Raw genomic sequence first — 26,448 nt, 5'->3', positions numbered from 1 at the left:
ATGAGGGGGGTGGTACACCAAAAGAGGGTAGCTGGTGTCTGGGGTGGTGTTGGGAGTTTTTCCTAGTAGAACCAGTAAACTCCAATTGCCTAAAGGACAAGTAGGGCTGGGTTACCATGAGTTCCTTATGAAAGGAAGCAGGTGGGGAGATGTGTAACAAGCGCTACGTGGTATAATTTGTGTTTAATGGACTAAACTTTAGGATTCAATCTGGGTGATAGAAAGCTTGATAGTAAACATTGTGATAAATTGAATGGCATTGTGGGGCTACTTTTTCCTCAGTCTTCTGGGAAATAGTGGGTCTTTTTGGTAGGCACATTAATGGATCCATTTAAGGGATTTAGCAGTTCTTCTGGCCAGGACAGCAATAAGGTGACCCCAGATAGCCCAAAGCTTTTGAGGAGGTCAGGACGTAGTGGCACTTGTTTCTGTTGGAGAAACGAGTGGAGTTGAGATTCCATGCGCGCTATAAGCATCTTCTCTTCCTTATGTTTTACGAACTTCCCTGAATGCGCCAGCTTTATGAGATTCCCAGAGGACTGAGAGGGACATGTCAAGGGTCTCAATAAGGCAGGGGTTCCCAACCACGGTCCTCAAGGCACACTAACAGTCCAGGTTTTAAAGGATAGCCATACTTGGGCACAGGTGACTTCATTATTACCTCAGTTATATTGATTTAACCAACTGTGCTTTAGCATGGATATCACTAAACCAGGACTGTTAGTGTGCCTTGAGGACCGTGGTTGGGAATCACTGTAATAAGGGATAAGTATACTAGGAAGAGATTCAGTGACTCCTTGACAATTAGAGGAGGTAAGAAGGAGAGCGTTGTTCAGTTGTCCTGCCGTGTAGGGAGATGATCAACAACATGGAGTTAGGTGGAAACTTCACATTAATCCTAACAGCCAAATGGGTGAGTGGTAGCATTAGAAACCTTAGAGGCAAGACTCGAGTCTAAGAAGATCAAATGAATATGAATGTAAACCCCGCGAGGATGGAAATAACAAGTGTATCCCCTATCTGATCCGTTCATCAATTGGCCGGAGTCCAAGAAGAAGCGCTCTGAGAAGAGTTTTAAACTTCTTAGCGAGTTTAGAGGAGGAGATGAGGGCAAAGAAAAGGTAAAGGAATGAGTGGCCCTATCCATACCAAAGATCATATTGAAGTTACCTAGCAGTAGGCGGCCCTCTGCATGCTTCTCATGGTGTAACAGGTGTTGAAGGAAGACCCTCTGACTAGAATTAGGATCATAGCTGCAGACTAAGGTGACAGGTAGTTGGCCTAGAGTGCCATCAGCGTAAGTTAACTGGCATCTGGTTCTAAGACTGTAGTTTGGACAAAGAGTGGGAAAATATTAGACTTAGTAGGTTCAGGAGAAGAGTGCCCCCTGGAGGTAGCAGTGTAGGTTTTTATTTGAATTAAAGATTAGACAATTGAATGTAATTTTATTCTAAGTATGTGTTATGGTTGCGTCATGCTGGATAGATATATTATGTGTCTGTATACAGTAAAGTAAATGTATCATGATCATGTCCAGTGGCCAGGTCATTATAAGTGGTGTAGTGTATACTATAGAGTGTAATAGAATGTTATGACCATGTCAGGCAGTCCTGTGATGATATATTGTTGCGGGGTTCTGTATCTGTACAGTATATTCCACCCACAACATGTACACAGCCATCTAGCCAACTGCAGATTTTCCCAGGAAATAACCTAATGTCTCCATTTTTACCTACTCATAATTTGCGCGTCCGTCATGACAAAGACTCCGACATGGGAACACGTCACATTTAATCTCTTGAAAGCCAACTAAATATAAAGTAAAAGGTTATTCAAGGACAATTTTTAAGTCACTAATGCAGAATATGGATATAGTGGTTTCAATGTCATTACAGATCCATTTGGCCTTATTTTTTACACTTGCTATTTGCTATGTAGTAAAGTTTAGTTATTTTTCTTCAGCAATTTCACATAAGCAACTGAATTACTGAATCAAAACTTTATTTTTAGGTATAGTTATCATTTTACATTAGCACAATCAGGTTTAGAGCTGTGTGTAGGGAGGCCAATTCCAGGCTGTTTTTTCAATCCCGGGATACTCTAGATTGGCCTGTTTTTGAAAAAAAAATATCCCGATCCCGGCATTGGCCATAAATGTTTTTTTTAAGTGCTGGGCAGCGCTGAGTAGCTCCAGCGGAGTGCTCAGACGCTGCCCGGCTTCCCCTTCCCTCGGCTGTGTGCACTGCGCAGCGTGACATGAAGACAGTGGTCATGCTGCACCAGCCCACCCACCCCTCTACATGGCCATGCTGTAGTGTCCCCGCCTGCTCGCCGCCCGGTAAGTCACTGTGTGGGTTGGGCGGGGGACATTTTTTTTTCTATTCAATCCCAGCCATTTTTAGGCCAAATTCCCATGATCCTGCCGATCCCAATCCCAGGATTGGCCTCCCTAGCTATGTGTGAGCGTTGGGTTTTATGTGTGCAATACATTGCTGATGGGTACATTTAGAAATGTTCACAGTTACCTCACAGAAGTGCCCGAGTTACCACCATATTTATATTGGATGAATTAGAATTTTACGTTTAGTCACCAATTATATATGCTCTTCTTTATAAACCGCACCTTGGCTAACACACTGCATTTCATTTGGCTCGAATAGGGAAAGTGCTTATTACACAATCAGCAAAGAGCAACACCTGTGAGGTGTGAAGTTACATGATTTATGGTTTGATGTCAGGACATCTACCCTCAGGGTTGGGAGTCAAGTTCGCTACAAGCCCATAGTGCGACAGCCGACATTCCACCCGTGAACAGAACTTCAAACATTCTTGAATGGGGGAGTTCAGTTTGCAAAAGCACTGTAACATTAGGTGTTATAAATATTTATCATACTTTTTAATAATTTTTTTATAATTGCTTGTTTTATATAGTGCCACCAATTTACAAATTGCTGTACAGAGAAACTTGGTCATTCACATTAGAGCTTACAGTCTAAATTCCCTGACACACATACACATGCTCATCATATAAATTGCTTTAAATCTACTTACTAATTTCAGCCAGTAGAACTGACCACTTTGAGGGAAATGTGTTATATTTTATTTATTTTACTGTCCTACTGTCCTCCCTTATTTATAGGGTAGGTAGTTACTCTTTTGACTTCCACACCATATTGTCCCATTTTGTGTAATGTTTTCACCCATTGACTCAGCTATGTGTAAATAGAGGGCTGTGTTGCCCCTTTGTCCTACAGCCTGCTTTGCATAAATCACGCTTATGTAGTCATTGGCTGTCTAAATTACCCATGGATTCAACCAGTCACCTGTGTGGTGCCTCGCTCTCTTATCCATAGAGCCGCTCCACATGTTGGCGCAGTCACTAGATTCTTTTTTTTTTTTTTTTGCTTTTTAACAGAGTCTTAATACAGGTTGAGTCTCCCATATCCAAAATGCTTGGGACCCGGGGTTGTTTTGGATAGCGGAATATTCCCTTTTTTGGAATATTTGCTTATCATAATGAAATATCTTGGGAAATATACACACAAAATGCATTTATGTGGTATATACACCTTATACACAGCCTGCAGGTAATTTTATACAATATTTTCAATAATTTTGTGGCTCAAGCAAAGTTTGTGTACAGAAATGAAATTCATTTATGTTTGATATACACCTTATACACACAGCCTGAAGGTAATTTTATACAATATTTTTAATAATTTGTGCCTTAGACAAAGTTTGTACATTGAACCATCAAAAATCAAAGGTTTCATTATCTCAGTCATGTCAAAATAATTCCGTATTTCGGAATATTTGGATATGGGAGACTCAACCTGTACTGCATTGTTGAGGCCAATTTTTTTGTTGGCGTTTTCAGAGTATGACGAAGACTTCATGGCTGCAGGCGATTCCTGCCATCTATTAGGGGATTGCAGCAGGCTGCTTCAATTTAGACAAATGGTTGAATTTTTCATCCAACCCCTTGAAATGTGACTTGTCTTTGTCATGGAGTTACTTCTTTTCAGGTTCCACAGTCTTAAAAACCTTTACAAGACCCAAGCTTTTTTCAAACCTGTACCCATTGCAAACCAATCTTATTGCCCTTGGCTTAAATTCTAATATTTTCTTGCCATTCTATCTCCACAGCCCAATTTGGGGAGGGGCACAAGGAGTTCCTATACTTTATAATAGAAAAAGTCCAATTTTAAGTGCTTGTTTAGGCATCTGCCCTGCAGATGTTTACCATATATATGGTGGTTTTAGCAGTTTATCTTTATCAATAAGGGATCAACATACTTCCCTACCATGACAATCTGATGATTAAGACTCCTTTGTGGGAGCAGGCAGTAGAATATTTTAGTAGAATATGTTCATCTGTCCCTGCAGGAACCAAAGAGGCACAATTGGTTAAGAACTCCCTTCTCCAGAGTAATCTGATTCCTTTTCGATGCCTCATCTTCAACTGCTTTCCACCAAGTCTTTATTTCTAATCAAGATCCAAGCTTTCCAGAGTCTAATCAGTTGACTTCTGGCATTATCTTCAGCATGCTCTCCATGGTAGAGGTAGTTCATCTTTCCCAGTTCAATCTTTGGACTCTCTCCAAGGTGATCTCATAAAGGGCTGTGACTGGTCTTACTACAATCTAAGATTCTGGGAATCTCCTGTGCCACAAGGCGATGTCTCCACTTTTGGTCATTTGAAATTCATAGTAGATTCTCTTATATGAAGAGGTAACTTTTTAAAGAGGAAAAATGGCGTCACCAAAAGCCCTCTTTTAATGAAAGGAGAGCTAGGTTTTTGTATAGGGTAGGTAGGAGGGGACAGCCCTATGATACATTACAGGTGTGAGAATAAAAACAAAAATGGAACTGCGCTTATAAAAATAAATGATATAAATTAAATGTACACATATACAAGTATAAATGTGACCCTGGTAGGTCAGTTAGAGATCAAGAGGCACCTATGCTGTTTGTATTTTAATATCAATAAAATAAAATACAAATGGTTCCCAGGATAGCAGTCTAAAGTCGATTTTTGTGACAGCAGATATTTCCCTGTGATCAATTCTGATCTCCGCCTGGGTCAACAAGGCGTTTGAAAATTGGGCAGACATCCTTGCAGGAGGATCATCTTACACTGATTGAACAAATTAAGGAGTCTACCATAGATGCAGGGATTGTCTGCTCTAGGGTTTCTGCGGCTGCCATTGCGGCTTGTAGGGATCTATGGCTTAGAATTTGGCAAGCAGATTTGGTTTCTACTCGTTCCTTAGCAGCCATTCCTTTTTCTGGCGAGATCTTGTTTGTGTCGGAGCTGAACAAGATAATCGGTCTAACTATGGGGGGGCAAGAGTTCAGTTTTACCTTCCTCCTCTTCAACATCTAGGCCTTGATCTTCTTCGGGGCCATCCTTTCATTCCTTTCATATCTGAACTAGGCCACAGTTTTGGGGGTTGAAGGGCAAGTTATTAACCATCAGTGGTGGACGATCAGAGAGTCCATCAGTCCTTGCCTCCTGTTGTCAGGATGGAAAACCCGCAGAAAAGCAATCTGCAGTTTAGATCAATCAATTTAAAAACCTCTGGCTTTCCCACTTGTTCTGATTCCTGGGTGAGACGTATCCTCTCTGTAGGGTACAAGAATGAATGTCTCAGATCCTCTGCCTCCTCAGAGATTTTTCACTACTGGTCCCCCTGGCCTCTCTCCAAAAGCGTAGGCAAACTACTTTCCTCTGGGGTGGTAGTCCCAGTTCCCAAGGGTCAGCGATTCCAGCTGTTTTATTTAAACCTTTTTGTCGTACCAAAGCCGAGCAGCTCAGTATGCCCCATACTCAATATCAAATCCTTGAATGTGCATCTGCAGTTCCACAAGTTCAAATGTGCCCTGTGATTGCGAGTAAGGAAAAATGAGAATTCCTGGTTTTCGGATGCTTATTTTACACATCTTTATCAGGGAACCTCGCCAATCTTTCCTTGCAGTTCAAGACACCCATCTTCAATTCCGACGCCTATCTTCAATTCCGAGCCCTTCCTCTCACTCTCTTCCACCCCATAGGTCTTTACCAAAGTGATGGCAGTGATGATGCCTCGTCTTTGGTCATTAAGATATCCTTATAAAGGCTCCATCAGCAGATATCTTTCACTTTCATGTTACCCTGACGCATCATACTCTTAAAACTCATGGGTGGATTGTCAACTTCAAAAAGTTAAATCTCATTCCATGATAGAGGCTTCTATTCCTGGAGATTATATTCGTGTCCTTGCAGAGGATTTTTCTGCCTTAGTACAAAATCCTGGCCATTCATTCACTAGGGAGGTTTGATTCTTTGGAAGCAGATGGTTTCCTACCATTTGTGCATTCGCCTCTTGTGAAAACTTGTCTCATCCTACAAGGTGGATCAGTTCGGCAGGTTTCACTATTGGGAGCTCCAATTGAACCTAGCTTCCAAGTGGGACGGCTCTCAACTTCACTTGTTCAGGGTGATTTGTCCGTCCCCTTCTTTGGTGGTTGTCCACCTCCAAATTGTTTGCCAATTCTCCATTTGGTATTTGACTCTATTGACCACGGATGCAAGTCTTAGGTTGGGACGCAGTTTTTTTTTTTTTTTTTTTTCCCCAAACCGGTTTCAAGGGCTTTGGACATGGTTGGAGGAATTATTTCCACCAACGTACTGGTAATCTTCAATGACCTTGATGGTGGCACATCACCTTCAAGGGCCAGTAAGACCATGCCTCGGCAGTGGCGTACATAGTCAAGAGGGTATGAGGAGTCCACTAGCCATGAAAGCGTACGCATCCTTCGTTGGGTATAAAGTCATGTGTTGGCAATATTGCTTCCTGGGGTCAAGAAGTAAGAAGCGGTTTACCTCAGCCACCAGGATCTTCACCCCGGCCAATGGGCTCTTCAACTGGAAGTTTTCCAGACTGTGGTAACACGTTGATGTCTGCCGGATGTGGATCTCATGGCATCACACTTAAATCACAAGGTGTCTCTATACTGCTCCAGGCTGAGAGATCTGGTGGCATATGCTCGAACTATACCAAGGGCCTTTTGTCTGATTTACCTGCCTCCGCATTTTTCTTTTCAACCTCGGGTCCTGAAACTCCTCAAACGGGAACAGGTTACAGTTATCCTAGTGGCTTCGAATTGGCCCCGTCAAGCATGGTTCTCAGACTGAGACTTGCACTCAGATACGCCAACCTGACGCAGGTGGGCGGTCGTGACGTGGGTTTTAGTCAAGCTGCCACCATGAAGAGTATTGGAATAATGCTCTTGCAATCGCCAGACACTTAGATCATACTTAAAAATCCATAGTTGTTTACACAGATGTAGCATGGACCTCTACAGGCACGTGAATTCAAAGAGCACAGAGATAACGCTTATAAATTTTTAGGATTTATTGAGGAAATACCTCCAGGGTTAAGTTGCAAAGAAAAAACGGTAGATAAACAAGACCTACAGATAGGAAATGCACAGATGAACTTCAAATAAATAGAGCAAAATAAAGTCAGAACCCTAAATTGTCTTAAAGGTTTAGGTGATCTGCATGAGGGAGACCACATGAGGCAGAAGATTATACCTCTCTACGAAGCTACTCCCTTGTAGAGTGAACCCCGAGTAGTGTGGGTTTCTGATCCTTATAGTCCCACAACCACTCTTTCCCCCATCAGCCGCCACCCTTTCCCGGCTGAAGAGGACTGCTTTCTTGTTCTCACAAGATCTGTGTAGTTGCAAATTCATTTGTCTCCAGAACACTAAACAGCGTATAACTCTCTGCTTAAGAGACTTATTTAGGCAATTCAGGAAGTTTACCATATAGGACCATAACGGAACATGGACTTAATAGTTATACCTTTTGGTAGGCTTTTTGATCCCCAACCAATACAGAATTTATTGCAGGAAAGCTGAATGAAAAAGACTGATAAGCTGACACTCTTCTTAGCCTGCTTGTCTGTGTCCAAGGGCTAGAACAAGGGCCCCAACTGTAAAATGCAAACACTATTTCCAAGGAAGTTTAACCTTCAAAAGATGCTTAGGTAACACCTTATCACTTTGTTCAGCAAGTACACAATCCAGACACAATTTTGAAACTAGCAATTCATACTAAAAGCCATTCATGAAACATGTTTTGGGAGAATTATAATAATTCACATCATGGTCACGGCCTAGTTATAACTCCTAGTTCCCTGAGCACAGTTTACTCAGGGCACACAGAATGTATACAGTCATGACACGTGACTTTGAGGAATCTCCGTAACTCATGGTGACAGGCACATTTGGCATCTTCCTCTTCAGTGTGGCTGTTGAGACATCACTCCTAAGGACTCAGATGAGGCTATTACAACTATACTAAGGGCTCATAAACCGATTTCCACAGCACATTACCACCGCATTTGGCAAGCCTATGTTGTCTGGTGCGAAAGGTGTGGGTTTACTCCCTTGTCTTTCATGCTTTCACACCTTCTGTTGTTTCTACAAGATGTTTGGATGTTGCTCTATGCCTGGGATCCTTAAAGCGGCAGAGTTTCAGAATTATCTGACCTTTTCCAGAGATGCTTTGGCCTTCCTTCCTGCGATGCAGTTGTTCATGCAGGGGGTCATTCATCTTCAACCTTTGTTTCTTCCTCCCACTGCGAGGTGGGACTTGAATCTTGTCTTACAATTTTTTCAATAAGTAGACTTAGTAGATTTAAAATCTTACTTGGAAGACTGTTTTTCTCTTTAGCCTTTTTTTTGGTCAGGACCATGTACGAGCTAATGGCCTTAGCATATCGCTCTTTCTACATGTTTTTCATGACTACCGGGCGGAGCTCTATAAAAAAAACTTATTTTTTGCCGAAGGTTGTCTTCAAATTCCACATAAATCGGCCTATTGTGGTTCCGGTTCTTCCTAGTGGAGATTTTTTGGTCCATGCGTTGGATGTGTTACGGGCCCATAGGTTGTATGTTTCCAGTACTTTGGCCTTAAAGGAAGACTGATGACTTATGTATTATATGTGATTCTCACAAGAAAGGTTGGCTGGCTTCTAAAGAGAGAGTATCTGGATCTGTGAGGCTTTCAGATAGGCTTAGATTACCTGGTGTCATCAGGTACTTCTAGAGTTTTGTCTCATTCCACTCAATCGGAGGGGTGATTCTTGGCCAGCATGTCATGGGGCTTCTGCGGCTCAGCTGTGTCTGGATGCTACCTGTTTTTCTGTGCCTACTTTTTGACAAATTATATCTTTTTGACAATTTTGCATCTAAGGAGGCTAGCTTTGGTCTCCCAGTGTCCCCCAGTGAATGAAGGAGAAAACAGGATATTTGTATTTACCAGTAAAATCTTTATTTTTCGATTCCATGGGGGACACTGGATGCCCTTCCTACACTGCTGCATTTAGTGTATATGGTTATGTTTGGTTTTGCTGTTGTAGTTGCTTTATGTTGTTGTGACGTGTTTGGTCACTTAGTTGCGTTTCTTCCTCCTTTTATTCTTCCTGTCTCCTTCTGTCTCTACTTGGCTTTGTTAAATTATACTGAAGTTAGGTGTGTATAGAGGGGGAGGAGCCAAGCCTAGGTCTCTCAAGATTTAAAGTGCCAGGCTCTACATACCAGCTTCTATACCCCCAGTGTATTTCCAATGTCCCCCATGGAATCTGAGAAATGGATTTTTCTGGTAAGTACAAAAATCTTGTTATCCATAATTCCTTTCTTATCCCCTGATGTCCTATACCATGTTCAATGTTTTGGCCTATCAAGTGAACAAATGTTCTACCAGAAAGACCTGAACCAGTTTAGGTTGTGCTGTGGAACACTTATTTCCTTGCAGGCATGGCACTTTGTGTAAGCTGCTTTGCAGGTTGCATGTGCTTATCTTTGCATTTTTTGAAGCAAGTTTTTTTAGGAGACATTTATTTCTATTATAGCTTGTTATCTTTTGAAATAGCCCAACAATAAGGGAATACCCCCCTACCCAGATGGATAATAAACTGTAGAAAGTTAGTTTACGCACATATCCTTTTCTGTAAAGCCAATGGGGGTGCAGATATATCTCTGGTTGATTGTTGATCCTCTGGATATTTTTGTTGATGTTCCTCTCTTGCTCTTTTAAAAGCGTCACATTCACAAGTGGGAACAGGGGCTTAACCCTAGGGGGACGGGTATTAGGAACAAGGAAAGAGTATATGCACTTAGTCTAGAATTTCCCTTCGTCCTACAAATGGGATTGAAGCCCATCATTAAGGCTCTGTTGCACATTGGAATTGGGGAAAAGTTTTTGTCAGAGTAAAAACTCAATTTTCATCTGATATTCACATAATAAGGCTTTGTTTTGTTTTTGTGTCCATGTATTCTAATAGTTCTCCTCTCTTCGGCAGCCTCAACCTAAGTCACTAGACCTGAAGATGAAGTTTGTCTGTGGGCAATGTTTGCGAAATGGAAGAGAGATTGAGGCAGATCGGGATGAGAAGTACTGTACTGCCAAAGCCAGGCATAGGTATCCAATTAAACTCTTCACACACAGATGGATAGAATCCTCCTTTAGAATGCTGAGCGGCCATTATCCTCACAGCCTGCCTCAGCACAGCACGGGGAGAAAAGATGGGCTCCTGTCTCCTCTTATAACCTGCTCCTAGCAGCCATGTTATGTGTATTTAGCTCCTTCCTGCTAATTTAACTGGATTGTTGAGCACTATTTGCCACACATTTATTAGCACTGAGTGGTCTGTGCGCATGTGAGTATTTGTACTTCTACTCTGTGTCTGTGTATCTACTGTGGTTAATGGTCACCTGGGGAACATCCCTTACAGTTAGTGAGTACAGCTCTTAGTATATTTATATATACATAGCACTTTTGAGACCCTTTTTGCTTACACCATTGTTAATTTTGGTGTGTGGGGATTTCTGCGACTATAAAGATGTCCAGAAATAAGACTCGCAAGGAGGTCGGTGCTACAATGATGCGCACCTGTAAGAAAGGTGTTAACGTAATTTCTCCCCAGGGCCTGGAGCAGGATGGCCTTTGTGTCAGTTGCTTTATGGCCGTGCAACAGGCTCCTTCAGCCACAGGATCCAGTTAGGAACCAGCTTGGGCGTCCACTTTAACACAGGTGATGTAGCAGTTTGTAGTCCGGCTGGCAGCCCCAGTGCCTCCTGTCCCTAGTTCTGCTTCTCCGCTGCCTATGGTGGAGCCACCTTGGATGCAATCATTTTCTCAGTGAGTACAGGGCCTAGCTCAGGTGTGAGCATCTTTTCAGCAGATACTATGTAAGGATAGGGCTCCCAGACGCAGACCTGCTGCACATGAGAGCTCTACGCCTCTGGGGGAGTTTTGGACTCTGAAGTTCCCTAAGACAGGAAAGCTAGTGCTTCTATTACCTCCTGACGTTCAGACTTTTTTGGTCCTAGAGGAGGCTATGCCCCCAATAGATGTAGAGGCTTTTATCAGAGCAGTAGGTTGAGGATTCCAAACAGCCTCCTAAATCTAAGGCACTGGTATTTAAGAGACAGAAGAAGGCGTTAACTGAATTTCCTTCTTTGGCTCAGCTGGTAGACCTCATAGCAGAGGCATGGACTCACCTCAGTAGACGCTTTCAGGTTTCTAAGCGCATTGCTACTTTTTACCCTCTCCTAGCAGCGGATAGTGTTCAGTGGGAGTCTCCTCCCCTAGTTGGATGCTCATATTTACCTGTCTTATCTTCTTCCTATTTCTAACACTGCTTCTCTTAAAGATCCTACGGATAGGAAGTTAGAAATTTCCTGAAGACCATTTATGTTAATGTGTGTGCTCTTGCTCGTCCGGCACTCGCGTCTGCTGGGGTGGCTAAAGCTGGGCAGATGCTTTAGAAGATGGTCTTACCTCTGGTACTCACAGACGGGTCCTTGTGTCTCTAGTGGGGCATGTTACGGATGCAGCTTCCTACCTGTCCCTAGCGGCCATAGATTTAGGAGTTTTAACCTCTAAGGTGTCTGCTTCTGCCATTACAGCTACAAGAGTGCTCTGGTTGCGCACCTGGTGGGTGGACACAGAATCCAAAATGGCTCAAGTAGCTATTCCTTATTCAGGAGACATACTGTTTGGACCTGAATTATACAAGATCGTGGCTACACTGGTGGCATCTAAGTCTGCTTTCTTCAGACCTAAGACATCAGTTTCTCGTTCCATTTATCCGCAGGGCAGAGCCAGAGGTCAACTGCTTCTCAGAAGCCAGGGTACATGCTCCAAGCCCCTAGGTAAGCAGTCCTGGTCCACCAAACGTTCTGCTGCTAAGCCAGCGAACAAGCCTGCCGCATGATGGGATGGGGTTCCACCCGAGGGACCCTGGGGTGGTAGGCCGGCTTAGACTCTTTTTGGCACTGTGAATGCAGTCCACGACAGACCCTGGGTCAGAGGTGTTGTGTCTCAGGGCTATGCTCTTAACATTTCAACAGCATCCTCCGTCCCATTTTTTTTCCAACGGCCTTTCCGCACAGCCAGGAAAAGAAGAAGCTCTCGAAGAGTCTATGCGCTCTCTCCTGGCCTCCAAGGTCATCATTCCCATCCCCCGGCTCAGAGAGGTTTGGGTTTTTACGCCAATCTTGTTCTGGTCCAGAAGCCAGATGGCTCATTTTGGCCCATTTTCAATTTAAACCATCTCAACAGGTTCCTCCGGATACCCAGATTCCTCATAGTCACTTCATTCCATCGTTCAGGCTCTTGACCCGGGGGACTTTATGGCATTGTTGGATATCCAGGATGCCTATTTGCATATCCCCATCTGAGCCAGTTACCAACGCTTCCTCAGGTTTGCTGTAAGCAACAACCATTATCTAAACCAAAGGAATTGAGGAGAACTAGACTGCGCACACTAGTGACAGCAGTAAAGGAGTGCTAAGAAGATGTCATCCACCTCTCAAAAGAAACAATAAAAAACAAAAATCAAGCAACCCTCTAACTGCGCAGAGCTAATAGACAATGTATATTCTGAAAGATATATAAATGTAGTTATAATGATTCAACCTAAAAAGACGTATAAATCATAGTCACTTATTTCCAATTGACTCCAAACAATAGCGTAAATAGATACGGAACTCCCGTTCTGTCAATCGAAGAGTGTCCCAATCCTCAGAGTAATGGAGTCAATCACTGGTGATCCTCAGGAAAGTGAAACAAGAAAAAAGAAAAAGAAAAAACCAATGGTGTAGTACTTCTTAAAATAGGTACGGGGATTTAACAGTTCTCTACTTCAGACATCCAGTATATAAGCCACATCCCGTACTCACGTTAACAACGGAGTATAAACCACATGGATTTGAGCGCCTTCTCGTGTCGCTCCCCGTGCCTGGTTTTCCATACGGATAAGGCTGTGCTGGGGACTCGTTTAGGTTATCTTCCCAAGGTGGTGTCACTCTTCTACATCAACCAGGAAATTGTGGTACCATCTTTCCAGGTTTCGGATTTTTCTCAGCCGATAACCTACTTGGATGTTGTGTGGGCTCTCCAGCTTTACGTGAACAGGACCATAGATATTCACAAGTCGGATTTTTTGTTTGTCCTGTATGATGTTCACAAGAGGGGCTGGCCGGCTACTAAACAAACCGTAGCCTGCTCTCTGTTTCACTATGTTCATTCAATTTTATTCCTTTGACAAATTTGCTTCTTCGGACACCACCTACGGGCGTTCTGTGCTCACTGCAGCTCAGGAGCGTCCCCTCCCATGGGGGGACATCTTTGGGATATCCCAACGTTGTCCCTGCTGTCCCCTAGTGGAAGAAGAAGAAGAAAAGGAGACTTATGTTGCTTAGCTGTTAAGTCTCTCTTCGACTCTATAGGGGACACAGAGCACCCACCCTGACTCGCCTAACTGCCGGGGCGTGTTTCCTTGGTGACCTGTTCGGCTTTACTCTCCACTGTCTGTATGGTTCTGTGTGTGTGCCAGACCTCTTTCTTCTTTTAGTCTGCCTCACTCCTGCCATGTGCTTGCAAACTAAACTGGCTGTTGGTGGCTGGGTATAGAGGAGAGGGGAGCATGGGCTTGTGGATATTTTAATTTAACTGTTTAGTGCCAAGACTCTACTCTCCAGGCTATACCCAGCGTTGTCCCTGTGCCCCCTATGGAGTCCGAGAAAGAGACTTAACTGGTAAGCAACAGAAGTCTCCTTTTTCAAGGGTGTGGATTAAGAGAGAGACGGTAAAACGGTCGACAGTGTCTAGATAGACACCAGATGTTAGACAGTCAATAGGTCGACTGGGACAAAAGATTGACAGGGTCAAAAGGTCGACACTTGATTTTTTTGTTTTCTAGTCCTAATCTTCACCCTAACCCTCCCCTTGGTGCCTAACCCTAACTGCCTAACCCTAAAAAAAAAAGTGTCAACCTTTTGACCATGTCGACCATTTGTACCTGTTGACTTATTGACTGTCTAACATATGGTGTCTACCTAGACATTGTCAACCTTTTCACTGTCTATAGTCTGGACCCCCTTGTTCAAATGCCTTAAGGCAGGGGTTCCCAAACTCTGTTCTTGCAGTCCAGTTGTTGAGGCTATCCATGATTGTGCACAGGTGACTTGATTAGTACCGCAGTCATTTTGATTTAACTATCTGGGCTCAAGCATGGTTATCCTTAAGACATAGACATTAATGGCGGAGTTTAGGTAAGGATATCACCAATGATTGTACGTTCTACCCTGCTCCTCTTTTTGCTCTTTTCTCCTTGCTAGGTTAAGATTGACAATAAAGACTTTTATTGTCGGGAGGTTTCTGTCCTCCCTGAGTTCGCCTTAGGACACCTGCGTTACGGTTTGACAGGTGTACCGCCCCAGTCAAGTATATGTATTTGGTACCAGTATCTTCCCACCTAGGGCTAGAACACAAACCAGCACCTGTAGAAAAGGATATGACTACTACAAAAAAAGTATATATTTCTTTACACCTAATTTAGCCAATTATTTAACTCTTACTAATCTATTTATTTGTGTTTTTGTTTTCTTTTTATGCGGCAGCTGGACAAAAGATAAGCGAGTATTGCTTGTAATGTCAAAGGCTAAAAAAAAATGGGTTCCCATCCGACCCCTGCCATCCATTCGCTCTTTTCCTCAGCAGTATGAGGTAAGAAAGCATGTTGCTAAATGCAGAATATGGAACACAATGTTGATTATTCTTTGTTTGCAAACACAAGCCTATACCTAAGTCATATGAACACACATGTATCATACTGTACACACAGGCTATTTATAACTGCTGCATACATTGCATAAGACACCACTGTAAGTTGTGCATCATTCAAAAACTGCAGCCTTCTTAAAAATCAAGTAGTTGTGATGGGATGTACATATTGGCTGATGAGGATGGCATCCATTGCTGTCCAATCAGGTGCTGCATACATCTCCTCTCCATAGAGGCTTAAATCTATTGTCCAGTGTGGTCCCCAGTGTGAAGAGCGCCTCTGCTTTTCCTTCTTTTGAACAGTGCAGTTTTCCAAAGGGATACAGTTTACTACAGCCCTGGAAGTGTAATGTAGATGTTATGGGCACTCCCAGTGAAGGAGTTAGGCGGAAATGTATTGGGTTCCAGTTTTGCAAACTCAATGTCTTTGCCAGATGTTTTTTTAAAAAAAAGCTAATTTATCAAAGGCAAAACTCAGCCAGACTTTTTTCTTTTATAACCATATGGTTTCAAAAACAGCCGGGAAAATTACAGAAAATCTGGGATTATGCCAAATTGGAAGCTATTACATTCCCCCCTTAATTTTGTTTTTATTCATGTAATTGTAGTTTGCCTTTAGACAAGATGCTGCCACACTTATTGCGGTAGGTAGTAGGCAGCCTCTTTCTCTTGCCCATTTTATTGCATAACCAGGGGATTCTCTGCTAGGATCGAGCTAATAACATGAGAGTAAATCTAAAATAATCCCCCTCCTTAGTGGAAAGGTATTGCATAGTAATGTATAGTAAGGTTTTTTACATTCTTTAGAATCTTTTCTTTGCTGATCGTGACTGAGACTTCCCTGGTAAATAAGCCATAGTCGTCCGGTGGGACCAAAGGTAATTAAGTTGCTGACTATCCTGAGGAAAGTCCTGATTCTGAGCTGTATGCAGACGTGGCTGTGCCTTTTGGCAAATCTCTATGCTAATAATGCCTCCCATTTTCAAGCAACTGAGATGCCCACTTGCAGTGTCTTAAGCTGGGTACACACTTTGATAACGGATCGGTCAGCAGACCGGTGCAGTACAGAATGATTAATGTTTTCATGTTAAAGCCGTAAAGGATAACACCAAGCAGAGATTTGGATTATTCCCTATGCCTAGGATCACTGATAGCCAAATTATTTTAAAAAGCTGAGGCCAGTAGTTGAATTGCCAAAACATAGAGCGCCAGGGACAGTGCATAACCTGCACAGCGTTTAGTGTAGCAGGCTAGGCATGACACAGCCGCACCAGGGATTCTGACATTGAAGCTAATGATTTGGCACATAAACACACATGCAATAATTATCTCCCAATAGAATTATAAAAATAAATATTCTGTCATGTTTAGGGCAAGTCTTTGCACACAAACATATGAAGTATAATTTTGTGTATAGAAAGCAGAAGGTAATGGGGGGAGATTGATTTTACAAACTATGAACATAACCGTTTCCATCTATTAAATCACATACACTATATTGCCACAAATGAGACAACCTATTCTATAATTCTATTGAGCGTATTTGACTTGCGCTTACTGTAGTCATCAGACAGCCTGATGTAGATAACCTGCAGTGTCTCAGTATTGTAATATTGATGGATTTAATTAACCCCTTTTTTTCAGGATTTATTTAGCCTGATGTCTAGATCTGCATGTTTGGTGTGTGCTCTGGTTAATATGAGTATGTGATTGGTCTGTAACTAGAATGATATAATATAATAAGCTGCTTACTTGTCACACACAGATCTGTGTCCATGTGCAGAATGGGAAGAAGTGTCAGTATATTGGAAACTGCACCTTTGCTCACAACACAGAGGAGAAAGACATCTGGACATTTATGAAGGAGAACAAGGGTCAGTGCAGTTTATAAATGACTGGATAAGACTTGATTAAAAAAAAAAAAAAGATTCCATTCCCAGGTGTTGGAGTGTAAGCTCTTCAGATGCTTTGCCAGGATTGTGGTGTAAAAATGAATGATAAAACTTTAGTGTTTCCCTGTGTTTCTATAATTACACACATTTTATGTTCCTGTCTTTCCCATTTCAGTCTTGGATCTGCAGCTGATTTTTGATTTGTGTAATAAGAATAAAAGCTCGTCAGAGAAACCTGGGAAGGCAGCAGCGACAACCGGAGCCCAGAAGGAAACCGAGAAACAAATTGTAATGCCAACAGATTATGCAGATCTAATGGTAATTTGCTTGTGTCCCCTCCCCTAGTCTGAGTTTTAAAGAGTTGCTAGTGACAATCTTGGCCTGTTCTGCAGTGTAGTGTGAGAAGAGTGAGGAGAGAGAGAGGGTGGTATGAGGGTAAATAAAGAAGACCTGGTTAGAGGGGGATGTACTCTATGGCCCGTATTCAGTTAGGGAGAGAAAAGTCCATGCTGGACTTTTCGCTCCACATCGGAGCTTTTCTGGGGATAAAGTACCGGGCGCGTGCCCGCTTTATCCCCGTATTCAATTTGGAGCCGGCGAAAACAGGATCCTGCAGAAAGGTAAGTATCGGGAATCCATCCTGGGACCCCCCTAATGATGTCTTGACATGGGGGACCACTGTGGGTACCCCCGTTTTACCCTGTTGAAGGTAATTCGGGTTTTTAAATAGCCACAGCAGGTGTTTTATTGCAGCTATGAAGAAGTGATGAAGAATAGCACTTAGATTTATTTTTTTTTAGTGATTCCTATCAAATTTGGGGTACATGAAAATGGGGGTAAGCAAATTTTTAAGTCCCTAAAGTTAATCTTGAAAATTCTGCAAAAATGCACCTGCCGCTACTCTGCGCAATGAAGAAAACACCTGCCGCATACTTGGGGACCCCACCAGAATTAATTTTGCTAGTTTGGCATTTTGTTCCCCTCTTTTTATTTTTTTTACACCGCCAAATTTAAAGTAAATTTTTTGGGGTGTCCCGATTTTTTTTTTTTTTTCTTTTACTTTTTTTTACACAGTTATTTTTTAAATGATACTCCCAGGGGTGCAGACTAATTCTTTTTAAGCCTACACCTCTAAACCCCAATTCTGCACTTTTTTTCACCATGTAAAACATGGTGAAAAACTTATCCCCGTTTTTTTTTCAAAGACTTTTCGCACTGACGAAAAGTCTTTGAAATTGAATATGGGGATAATTGAAACATGCAAAAATGACGTCCGATTCCGACTTTTCGCTGCTTAATTGAATACGGCCCTTAGAGAATACAGCTTATTGTAAATTTAGGTGCAGAGTTCATGTGCTTTCAGTATTGCAACATCCTTAGATCTGCAGTCCCATGAAAAATGTGGTGTTTGTTTTTTTTATTATTTTATGTTTTAATAACCTGCATCATTTTGAGGAAAATATACTGAACTAAGGTCCGTATTCAATTTGCGGCAAAAGCAGACGCTATTTTTTGGCTAAAAATGTGAGGATTTCATTCAGAACCCTTTGGACCCTCCCCTAATTATATATTACACCAAGTTGGGTACTTTGGTGAAAACTGACCAAGGCAATTTTTGGGATAAAAAAAATAATAAAATAAAGCTGAAAAAGATAGAAAGTATTTTTTTTCAAGGAAAATACTGTTCCACATATATTGGGGGTACATTAAAATGGGTGCAGGTATATTTTCGTGCTGTAAAAGCGCAATTTTAAATACTGTTATAAAACCGCCTGTTGCGACCGCGTGCAATGTTTAAAACACTCGAAGCATCCATACTAGCCCAAGAAAAATCGTTCCCAATACGGTAAAACCATTTTCAACTACTTTTTATTTTCACACAAAAATTGAACTGTCGTTTTTCACCAAAGTACGCAACTTATGAGAATAAATTGGGGGTAATTTATCATTGGGGGGGGGGGGTCCCAAAGGGTTCTGAAAGAAATCCCCACATTTTTAGGCAAAAATGTGGTGAAATCCCCACATTTTTCTCCTGGTCTGGGATGGAGAAAACTTTTCTCCAGTTTTTTCTTTTTCTCCATTGTCGCCTTTTTTTTTTTTTTTTTCGAAAAACGATCGTTTTCGCCGCTAATTGAATACGGCCCTAAGTGTGCTCTTTCAGGTAGACACTATTCTTTCTTCCTCTAGTATTGATTTACAGTGATAAATGTCATGTGACAACCATGGTAACCACAGTCAACAGGCTCATGATAAAGTGAAGCTTCTCAGCATTGCCTGCCCATGCCCCCCCATAACCCCTCTCCCTACTGCCTCTGTTACTCCATGACCACTGAGGGGATTGATTGACTCAGTGACCAGTTAAGTCTCCTGAAGAAGGAACTTGTTATTTTGGACAGCTGGTCACAATGAAACCAGTTTATTTAATTTTCTTACTTTTCGTAGATGATTTGCAGACTGTTAGTGACTCGTTATGAATTGTAATAGAGAGATTAGTTTAGGTCTTCGTCATTTTGCTGCTGACTGGAAATTTTCAGACCTTCATATTGCTATTTTCTATCTATTTCCTATCAGGCTGGATTCCACTGTTATCTCTGTGGCAAGAACAGCAACAGTGAGAGGCAATGGCAGAAACACATCCAGTCGGAGAAGCATAAAGAACGCGTGTTCACCCTGGAAAGTGAAGAAAGTCCCTGGAAATATCGCTTTCCTGCAGGGGAGTTTAAACTCTGTGAGAGGTGAGTGCGTCTATAATGATTCCTTCAGCCTGTCAGGTGCTGATCTTGTGCTTGGCAGAAACCTAGGCTGAATAATGTGTGTCGCTGCATTGTATCCTCAATACTCTATTTGGGTTCTCTGTTAAAGTTTTGTAGGTTTTGCTACTTTTATTAATCTATATAACAAGCAGTAAAGCATGTCTGTCTGTCTTTGTTCTTTATGCACGGCCAGAGTTTTGGACCTAGCTTCACCAAATTTGGCATGGTGGTGTAGTTTGACAAGGTTTAGGTTTTTGAACTTAGTCAGGGCCATACACTGTCACACAATCCCTAAAAATAGGGACACTCTTAAATTACACAAGTTCAGGGGCTGGCTCAAGTGGACATTGGCAGACTGCTGAAACCCTGTGAGAAAGCTACAAAAGTATCCTTTTAACCTCAAAGTCTGAGCAAGTGTCAAACTTTGACTCATGCAAGTTAACATTAATCCAGAGTTAGACCTTATATATTAGTCAGTCCTGTTTGCATGCAAGTGCGTAACTAGAACTTTGTGGGCTGCAGTAGTAGTGCCCCTTATACATTATACCACACAATTATGCCCCTTACACTACACAGTAATGCCGCTTACTTATTTTACTATACAGTAATATGCCCTCCACAGATCATGCCACATAATAGTAGTGCCCCATATAACACACTATTCTCTCCACCCCCAGGAACTCGCCTCCCAGTTTGTGCCATCAGCAGCAAGCAGCTGTGGATTTGGTGCCGAACTGCCAGCTAATTACAGCTGGCAGACACAGACAGCGCCAGAGCAATTTGAATCTTGCGCCGGTCACGAGCCAATCTGAGCTTGCGGACCGGCAGCCAATCAGGAGCCGCTACTGCTGATTGGCTGATGGTCTGCGAGCTCTGATTGCCTCGCGACCGGCGTCGCTGTCTCTCCAAGTCTTATAACAATGCGCCAGCTCTAATCGGATGGCGGGCCAACACTGTGACTTGATGCAGGGGGAGCAGCGGCTACAGAGTCATCTCGGGCACCATAGCAGAGACATCCCTTTCACATTCGGTAGTTACGACACTTTTTGCATGCGTGTTAGCAAACAGTGGGATCCTTTTCAGAATCAATGGAATGGTGTTATAGGTGAGAACCCGGGTATCCCAGCTAGTATAAAATAAATTGTGAAGTTCCTCTCAACTATATGACATTATTTGACATCGCTAACATTAAGATAGAACTCAGCAGACTAACGATCCTATGATGATTATTTGTAGCTGTATTGATTTTCTGCTGCAATAATCTCTCTCCACACCAGGTTTGAGGAGACACAGAGTTGCCCTAATGAAAACAACTGCCCCTTTGCTCATGGAGTGGAAGAATTGGCAGAGTGGCATGAGCGGAGAAAAGTCTTGCAGTTCAAGGTTTCCAAAGCTCGTAAAGACATGCTGCTGGAGCCCAGCGACTCTGACTTTGGCAAATACTCCTTCCTTATGCTAGATTTGGCAGAAGGACCTGAAGAGAGAGGGACAGCAGACACATTGTGAAACAACCTCTTATCCTCATAACCAATATTTACAAGTGTGGCTCTAATTGGCAGAGAGCTGGGTCTAACATTCAAACAGTATGTTTTTTTATTTTAATTTTTTTTTTACCTCTTCATCACAGGCGGTAATTTCCTCCATCGATAGGGAGTACAGGTTTGTCCATAGACATTCAGTCAGCGAGTCTTCGGCATGTGAAAAGTTCTGTGTACGTGAAATGGTTTGTGATATTTTGTCCTTTTCACAGGTGTGGTGTCTCCCAATATCAGTACCCATTGCTTATTATATTGTGAAATATGGAGCTAACCTTCAAGTCCAAACAACCCACTAACACCTTCAGCATGAAGACAAGAATAGGGGTCTACAGTGACTGGCTGGTAACTTCACATCCTACAAATGAGAAACTTCATAAGCCTTCAAATCCCCTGTACTTTTACTTAATCTCTCTGAAAATATGTTTTCAGGCTTTAGCTGACATGATTCATTTAAAGTAGAACACCTGCATTCACTGTTACAACAAAAGTAAGTGTTACACCTTCCGTGCCCTAGAAATGTTGTGATCAATGGGTTTTCCTAAAGACTCCATGGGTCTATCTCTTCTATTGACTTCCGTGGACCTTTTTAAGCTCCAAGTGTCATATCCTCTTACCCCATGAATTTACAGTTAGTCTAGATAATTTGTTTATTACAATGATCACTGATAAGTGTTGACCAACCTTAAGGTTGTGATCTGCAGATATAGCTATAGATGATGATCGTTCATATACACTGAATGACCATAATCTTCCAGGCAGCCGGGGGTCCGCGCTGTATGTGTATGGATGATTGGCTGATCGCCCGTACACACTTGCCGATGGACAGATATGTCTGCAGATATATCTGTCCCATTGACGGTGCAGCACAGCTGACGCGATATGTCTGTGAACGATGTCATTCAGACATATCGCTGGTACACACTGGCCAACGGGCACCAGATATATTGACCGCTCTATTAATCGGCTATTATATCTGTCAGTGTGTACCCTGCTTTATCTAGAGGCCTGAACAGCACCTGGACTTGGGATGCTTTGCAAGTGTTGAGGTTGGAGGAGGTAATGATATTGTCTGTTTATCAAACTGCAAACTTCACCCAAAATCAAATGGGAAGTTTTGGTTGAATATTCTCTTCAATGCTAATTTCCACATACAAGTGTTATTTACAGGCATTGTTGTAAGGGGAGTGTCCACTTTTCTTTTATTCATTCTGACCCACCTCAATCATTCAAAAGTTGGTAAGGTTAGAGTATGTAGATGACCTTTCACCATTGGATGATTGTTGTGATCAGTAATATATGGGCAACTCTGAATTCCAGGACAGTGGGTTGGGATAGGTCATATTTTTAAGACGTTTAGGGGGTTTCACTATATTCTGCTTGTGTATTAGGACATTAAAATAACGTGAGTGGACATCCTTCTAACATACAGGTGTATATCCAATTAGGCGTGGGGTAAAGCTCCTGGTTCCACACCAGTAGCTATTCAAGTATTCTGTATTTTCTCTACGCAGTAAACCCTCATGCAACGTGCGGTAACCCATAGATTCCATGTAAAATACGGAATCTATGGGTTTCCCCACACATTGTATCCACGAGGGTGCGTTTTAACGCAGGGTCTGGGTCTTAGGATCCTTGAAGGTGCAGGTTTCAGCTTTGTCTGTCTCTAGTGCCATTTAGCCTTGAATCCCGGATCCGTGTAAACCTCTTTGCCACATAGTCAGAGAGTGCCAAACAGAAGACTATATGGGAAAGATGAACAGTTCACCATTTTAGTGTGTATTTTGGAGGTGGCTTGATAATTTTGGCTACTAACATCGTTAAGGGCAGATTTTAGTGTTCCAGCAGGACAATGTCAATGTTTACACATGCTGACAATGAATATAATTATGTAAAAAATACTGATATATGAATGCTTTTCTTAATTGTGTGCTAATTTCACTTCAACATTTTGTGCTGTAATTGCTACGTACAGACCTTATTTGTCAAACAAAGACAGGTATTAAATTGGCTAGAAATTATTATTACTATTTGTGGAATAAGTATTTCCAGATTACAAGATTTAGTAATAATAACTTATGAATTTTTCTTTGAACTTTAAAATAAAAAAACTAAACACAAAAAAAACTGACTAAGTGTAAAAGAATGTGTTTCTGGTTTGATAATTGAGAATTTATAGTTATCAGTACTGCCTATGAAATATACAGATATGAAGTTCATGGCCTTTCCGTACATGCCGTTCTAACCGTGCCGTCAGGGTATATACAGGCATTTGCTACTCAGATGTAATCTGTCATGTCCTGTGTTTTGGCTTGAGTGTAACTTATTTTAATGGAATGTTTAAAAAAAAAAAAAAGTGTGACCTCATTGATACACATAAGATCAATTACATAAATATTCCACATTAAATACAGTTACTGTGTATGATGCTGAAAGGACCACTAAACCTACAATTCAAGTTGTTTTCCATTGTACTGATAACATTCACACATACATAGAAGTTTCAAGAGCTCATCAAACCAAAGGTACAGTATGAGAGAGAGAACGTTTCATTAATCACATTTATCCTTTATACAGCAGACTTCCTGACAAACACACCACAGCGGGAATAGAAGCTGTGCTGTATTCTATTAAAAAAAATAAACCATTCTACGCGTCTCATTCTAGATGACCTAAAACAGTAAAAAGCACAGGTATAAAAAATCAAAAAGCGACATCTGTTTAGTAAAAAGTGTGAGGCTGATGGGCAAACTACTACATTTTAAGGACACTGCAGGGATCTATTCTGAGACTCAAGCTGGGTACACACTAGACCAGGGGTCTTCAACCTTGGCCCTCCAGCTGCTGTGGAACTATACATCCCAGCATGCACTGCTACCTTTTTGATATAAAAGCATGCTAAAACTATGGCAGTGCATGCTGAGATGTGTAGTTCCACAGCAGCTGGAGGACCAAGGTTGAAGACCCCTGCACTAAACATGTCGTCCGATCCGGTGGATCGGATTGACCTATCGGGCACATCGTCTATTGTGTACCCACTATGTCGCTGACGATGGGCTTTTGCGCTGGTAGTCAGCAACATCCTCCGTTAGCCCTACATGCAGGGCCGATGGGGGATGTAGTTAGCGAGGGCATGTCCTCCACCGTCGCTGCAAGTGTGTATGCTGTTGTTGTTGCAGTCTCCCCTGCCGGATCCCATCGCTGCCGATGTCAGGCTGGGTACTCATCGACTAGTGTGTACCTAGCATAAGGCTACGACGGACCCACCGATCAAGCAGCCAATTTTGTTAAGCATCCACATTTAACAATAGGACACACAATGTCTGCTCAGATATTACAACTGGGCAGGCATTTGAATTTTCCCGCCCAGTTGTGATGTGCATTTTGTAGGCCCCAGCGACCAGTGCACAGGCGGTCGGCGAGTCACCCGTACACACAGGCAGATGTCCCGATATATCAGCACCTGCAGGGCTGACGTGATATTTCTCTTAACAACGTTTTTCAGATATATTGTGTGTACACGCAAGCCGACACACTTAACGATACATCGTTCGTCAGCTGTACGAATGATCTAGCGCATAGTGGGTAGTAAGCTTAAAATGGCTGATTAGAAGGTGTTTATATAAGTGATACATGTCATAATTTGTGTCCTGATATCGAACATTTAATATGATCATTTATGAATGTATCAAGATGCCTTTTTGTATTTGATCAGCTTGTACTTAACAGAAACAAGCAGTTCCACCTATTGTCTATATTTGAGTGTCGGATAAAGGAGATTGCACTGGGTTGACTATCCTGAAATGTCATCTTATGCAATGTGTTAAAGTGGATTTACTATGCAAAATGAACTTTGGCTCATTAAAAAAAAAAAAGTGAAAAAAATATTCTTGTAACTGTCCTTTGTGTTATCAGGAATGTTCTTATCATACAGTACATTTTACCATGCAGAGGGTTTACAAGATGCATAACTGACACCACCTAGGCATAGGGTGCTGCAAATTAGAAGCATTTTTATCTCCAAAAAACTAGAAAAAAGTGTATTTGTCTTATTCACACTGTTCCAAAGCTGAGATTTTATTTTAATATCTGTATATTTGTTCCTGTAACATTGCTAGTGGCATCTATACAGGGCTGCAGTATTTCTTTGCATTACAGAGGGCTGGACAAATGAAATCATAGATAAGACTGTATTTGAAGGCAATTAAATTAAAAGTAATTGTATGTTATTATATCTTCAAGCAGTAAATAAAATATGTAACATTTTCAGGAATTTATCAGAACTGAAGATATTTGTGTTATAATTTGGATTTGGAGGGAAGTGGTGTTTCTATCCCCACCATGTTTCCTATATTGCGTCTATGGTCCAAATGTAATACCCAACGAGTTGCGGACTGTGGTGGAATTTCGGCGATGTAGCCTCAAGATTTAAAGCTACAATTTCTTTTTAAGACAAAATGAATGCTAAATTATTTTTTTTATTTCATTTATCTGTATTATAGGTTTAGTGACCCTTTAAAAAAAACTTACTCCCCACTAGGACTGTTTTTGACTGGTAATCCTTAAGTACTTTTAAGTGTTTAAATCATCCTAGTGACACAATTGGTTTTTTTTTTTTTTTTTGGAATTTCCCATCACTATCTAAGTATTGATATTGTCTTTGGACCATTTACATAATTTCAGTGCCTTGGTGTCAATGCATATTTCATTCATCCGCAGAAGACCTCTCAACTGTACTCAGGTCGAATTTACCATTTTCTGTATTAAAATGAGATTTAAGCATTTTATTGTTTGTGATTTACATTTGTACTGGCTGATGTGCCCGGTTTCACCCGGGTAAACCTTAGATATTTACTATTTCCATCTCGCCACTCCAGTAACACATTAATCCTTTAATAGCATTCTCTCCCTTACTGCTATGGTAAGACAATACCCTTCCTCACCTGTGTACTAACACATTCCACTCCCTCAACCTCTGTAGTAACACATCCTTGCTCACCTCCGAAATAACACATTTCCCTCCCTTACCTGTGTAGAAATACAATCCCTCCCTCACACATTACCCCCCGCTCGCCCCTGTAGTAACATTCCCCTCCCTCATCTGTGTAGTAACACATTCCCCTCCCTCATCTGTGTAGTAACAC

The 26,448-nt window shown here is 41.8% G+C and overlaps 1 protein-coding gene across 5 annotated transcripts in view; it reads left to right on the top strand.

Annotated features, from left to right (window-relative positions):
- Positions 1-26,050, top strand: part of ZC3H7B (zinc finger CCCH-type containing 7B) — a 158,927-nt gene extending 132,877 nt beyond the window's left edge. For all 5 annotated transcript variants that reach the window (XM_088472740.1, XM_088472743.1, XM_088472741.1 and 2 more), the window contains 6 exons: positions 10,356-10,474; positions 14,962-15,067; positions 16,890-16,998; positions 17,192-17,334; positions 19,588-19,751; positions 21,047-26,050. In XM_088472740.1, the coding sequence (XP_088328866.1) occupies positions 10,356-10,474; positions 14,962-15,067; positions 16,890-16,998; positions 17,192-17,334; positions 19,588-19,751; positions 21,047-21,275 (870 nt within the window). In that variant the 3' untranslated portion in view covers positions 21,276-26,050. The remainder of the gene's footprint in view (positions 1-10,355; positions 10,475-14,961; positions 15,068-16,889; positions 16,999-17,191; positions 17,335-19,587; positions 19,752-21,046) is intronic.
- The last annotated feature ends 398 nt before the right edge of the window (positions 26,051-26,448 follow it).

Source organism: Taudactylus pleione, unplaced genomic scaffold, assembly GCF_031769625.1.
Source record: "Taudactylus pleione unplaced genomic scaffold, aTauple2 ptg000128l, whole genome shotgun sequence".
Taxonomy (NCBI): domain Eukaryota; kingdom Metazoa; phylum Chordata; class Amphibia; order Anura; family Myobatrachidae; genus Taudactylus; species Taudactylus pleione.
This window is presented reverse-complemented; position numbering and strand designations above follow the sequence as displayed.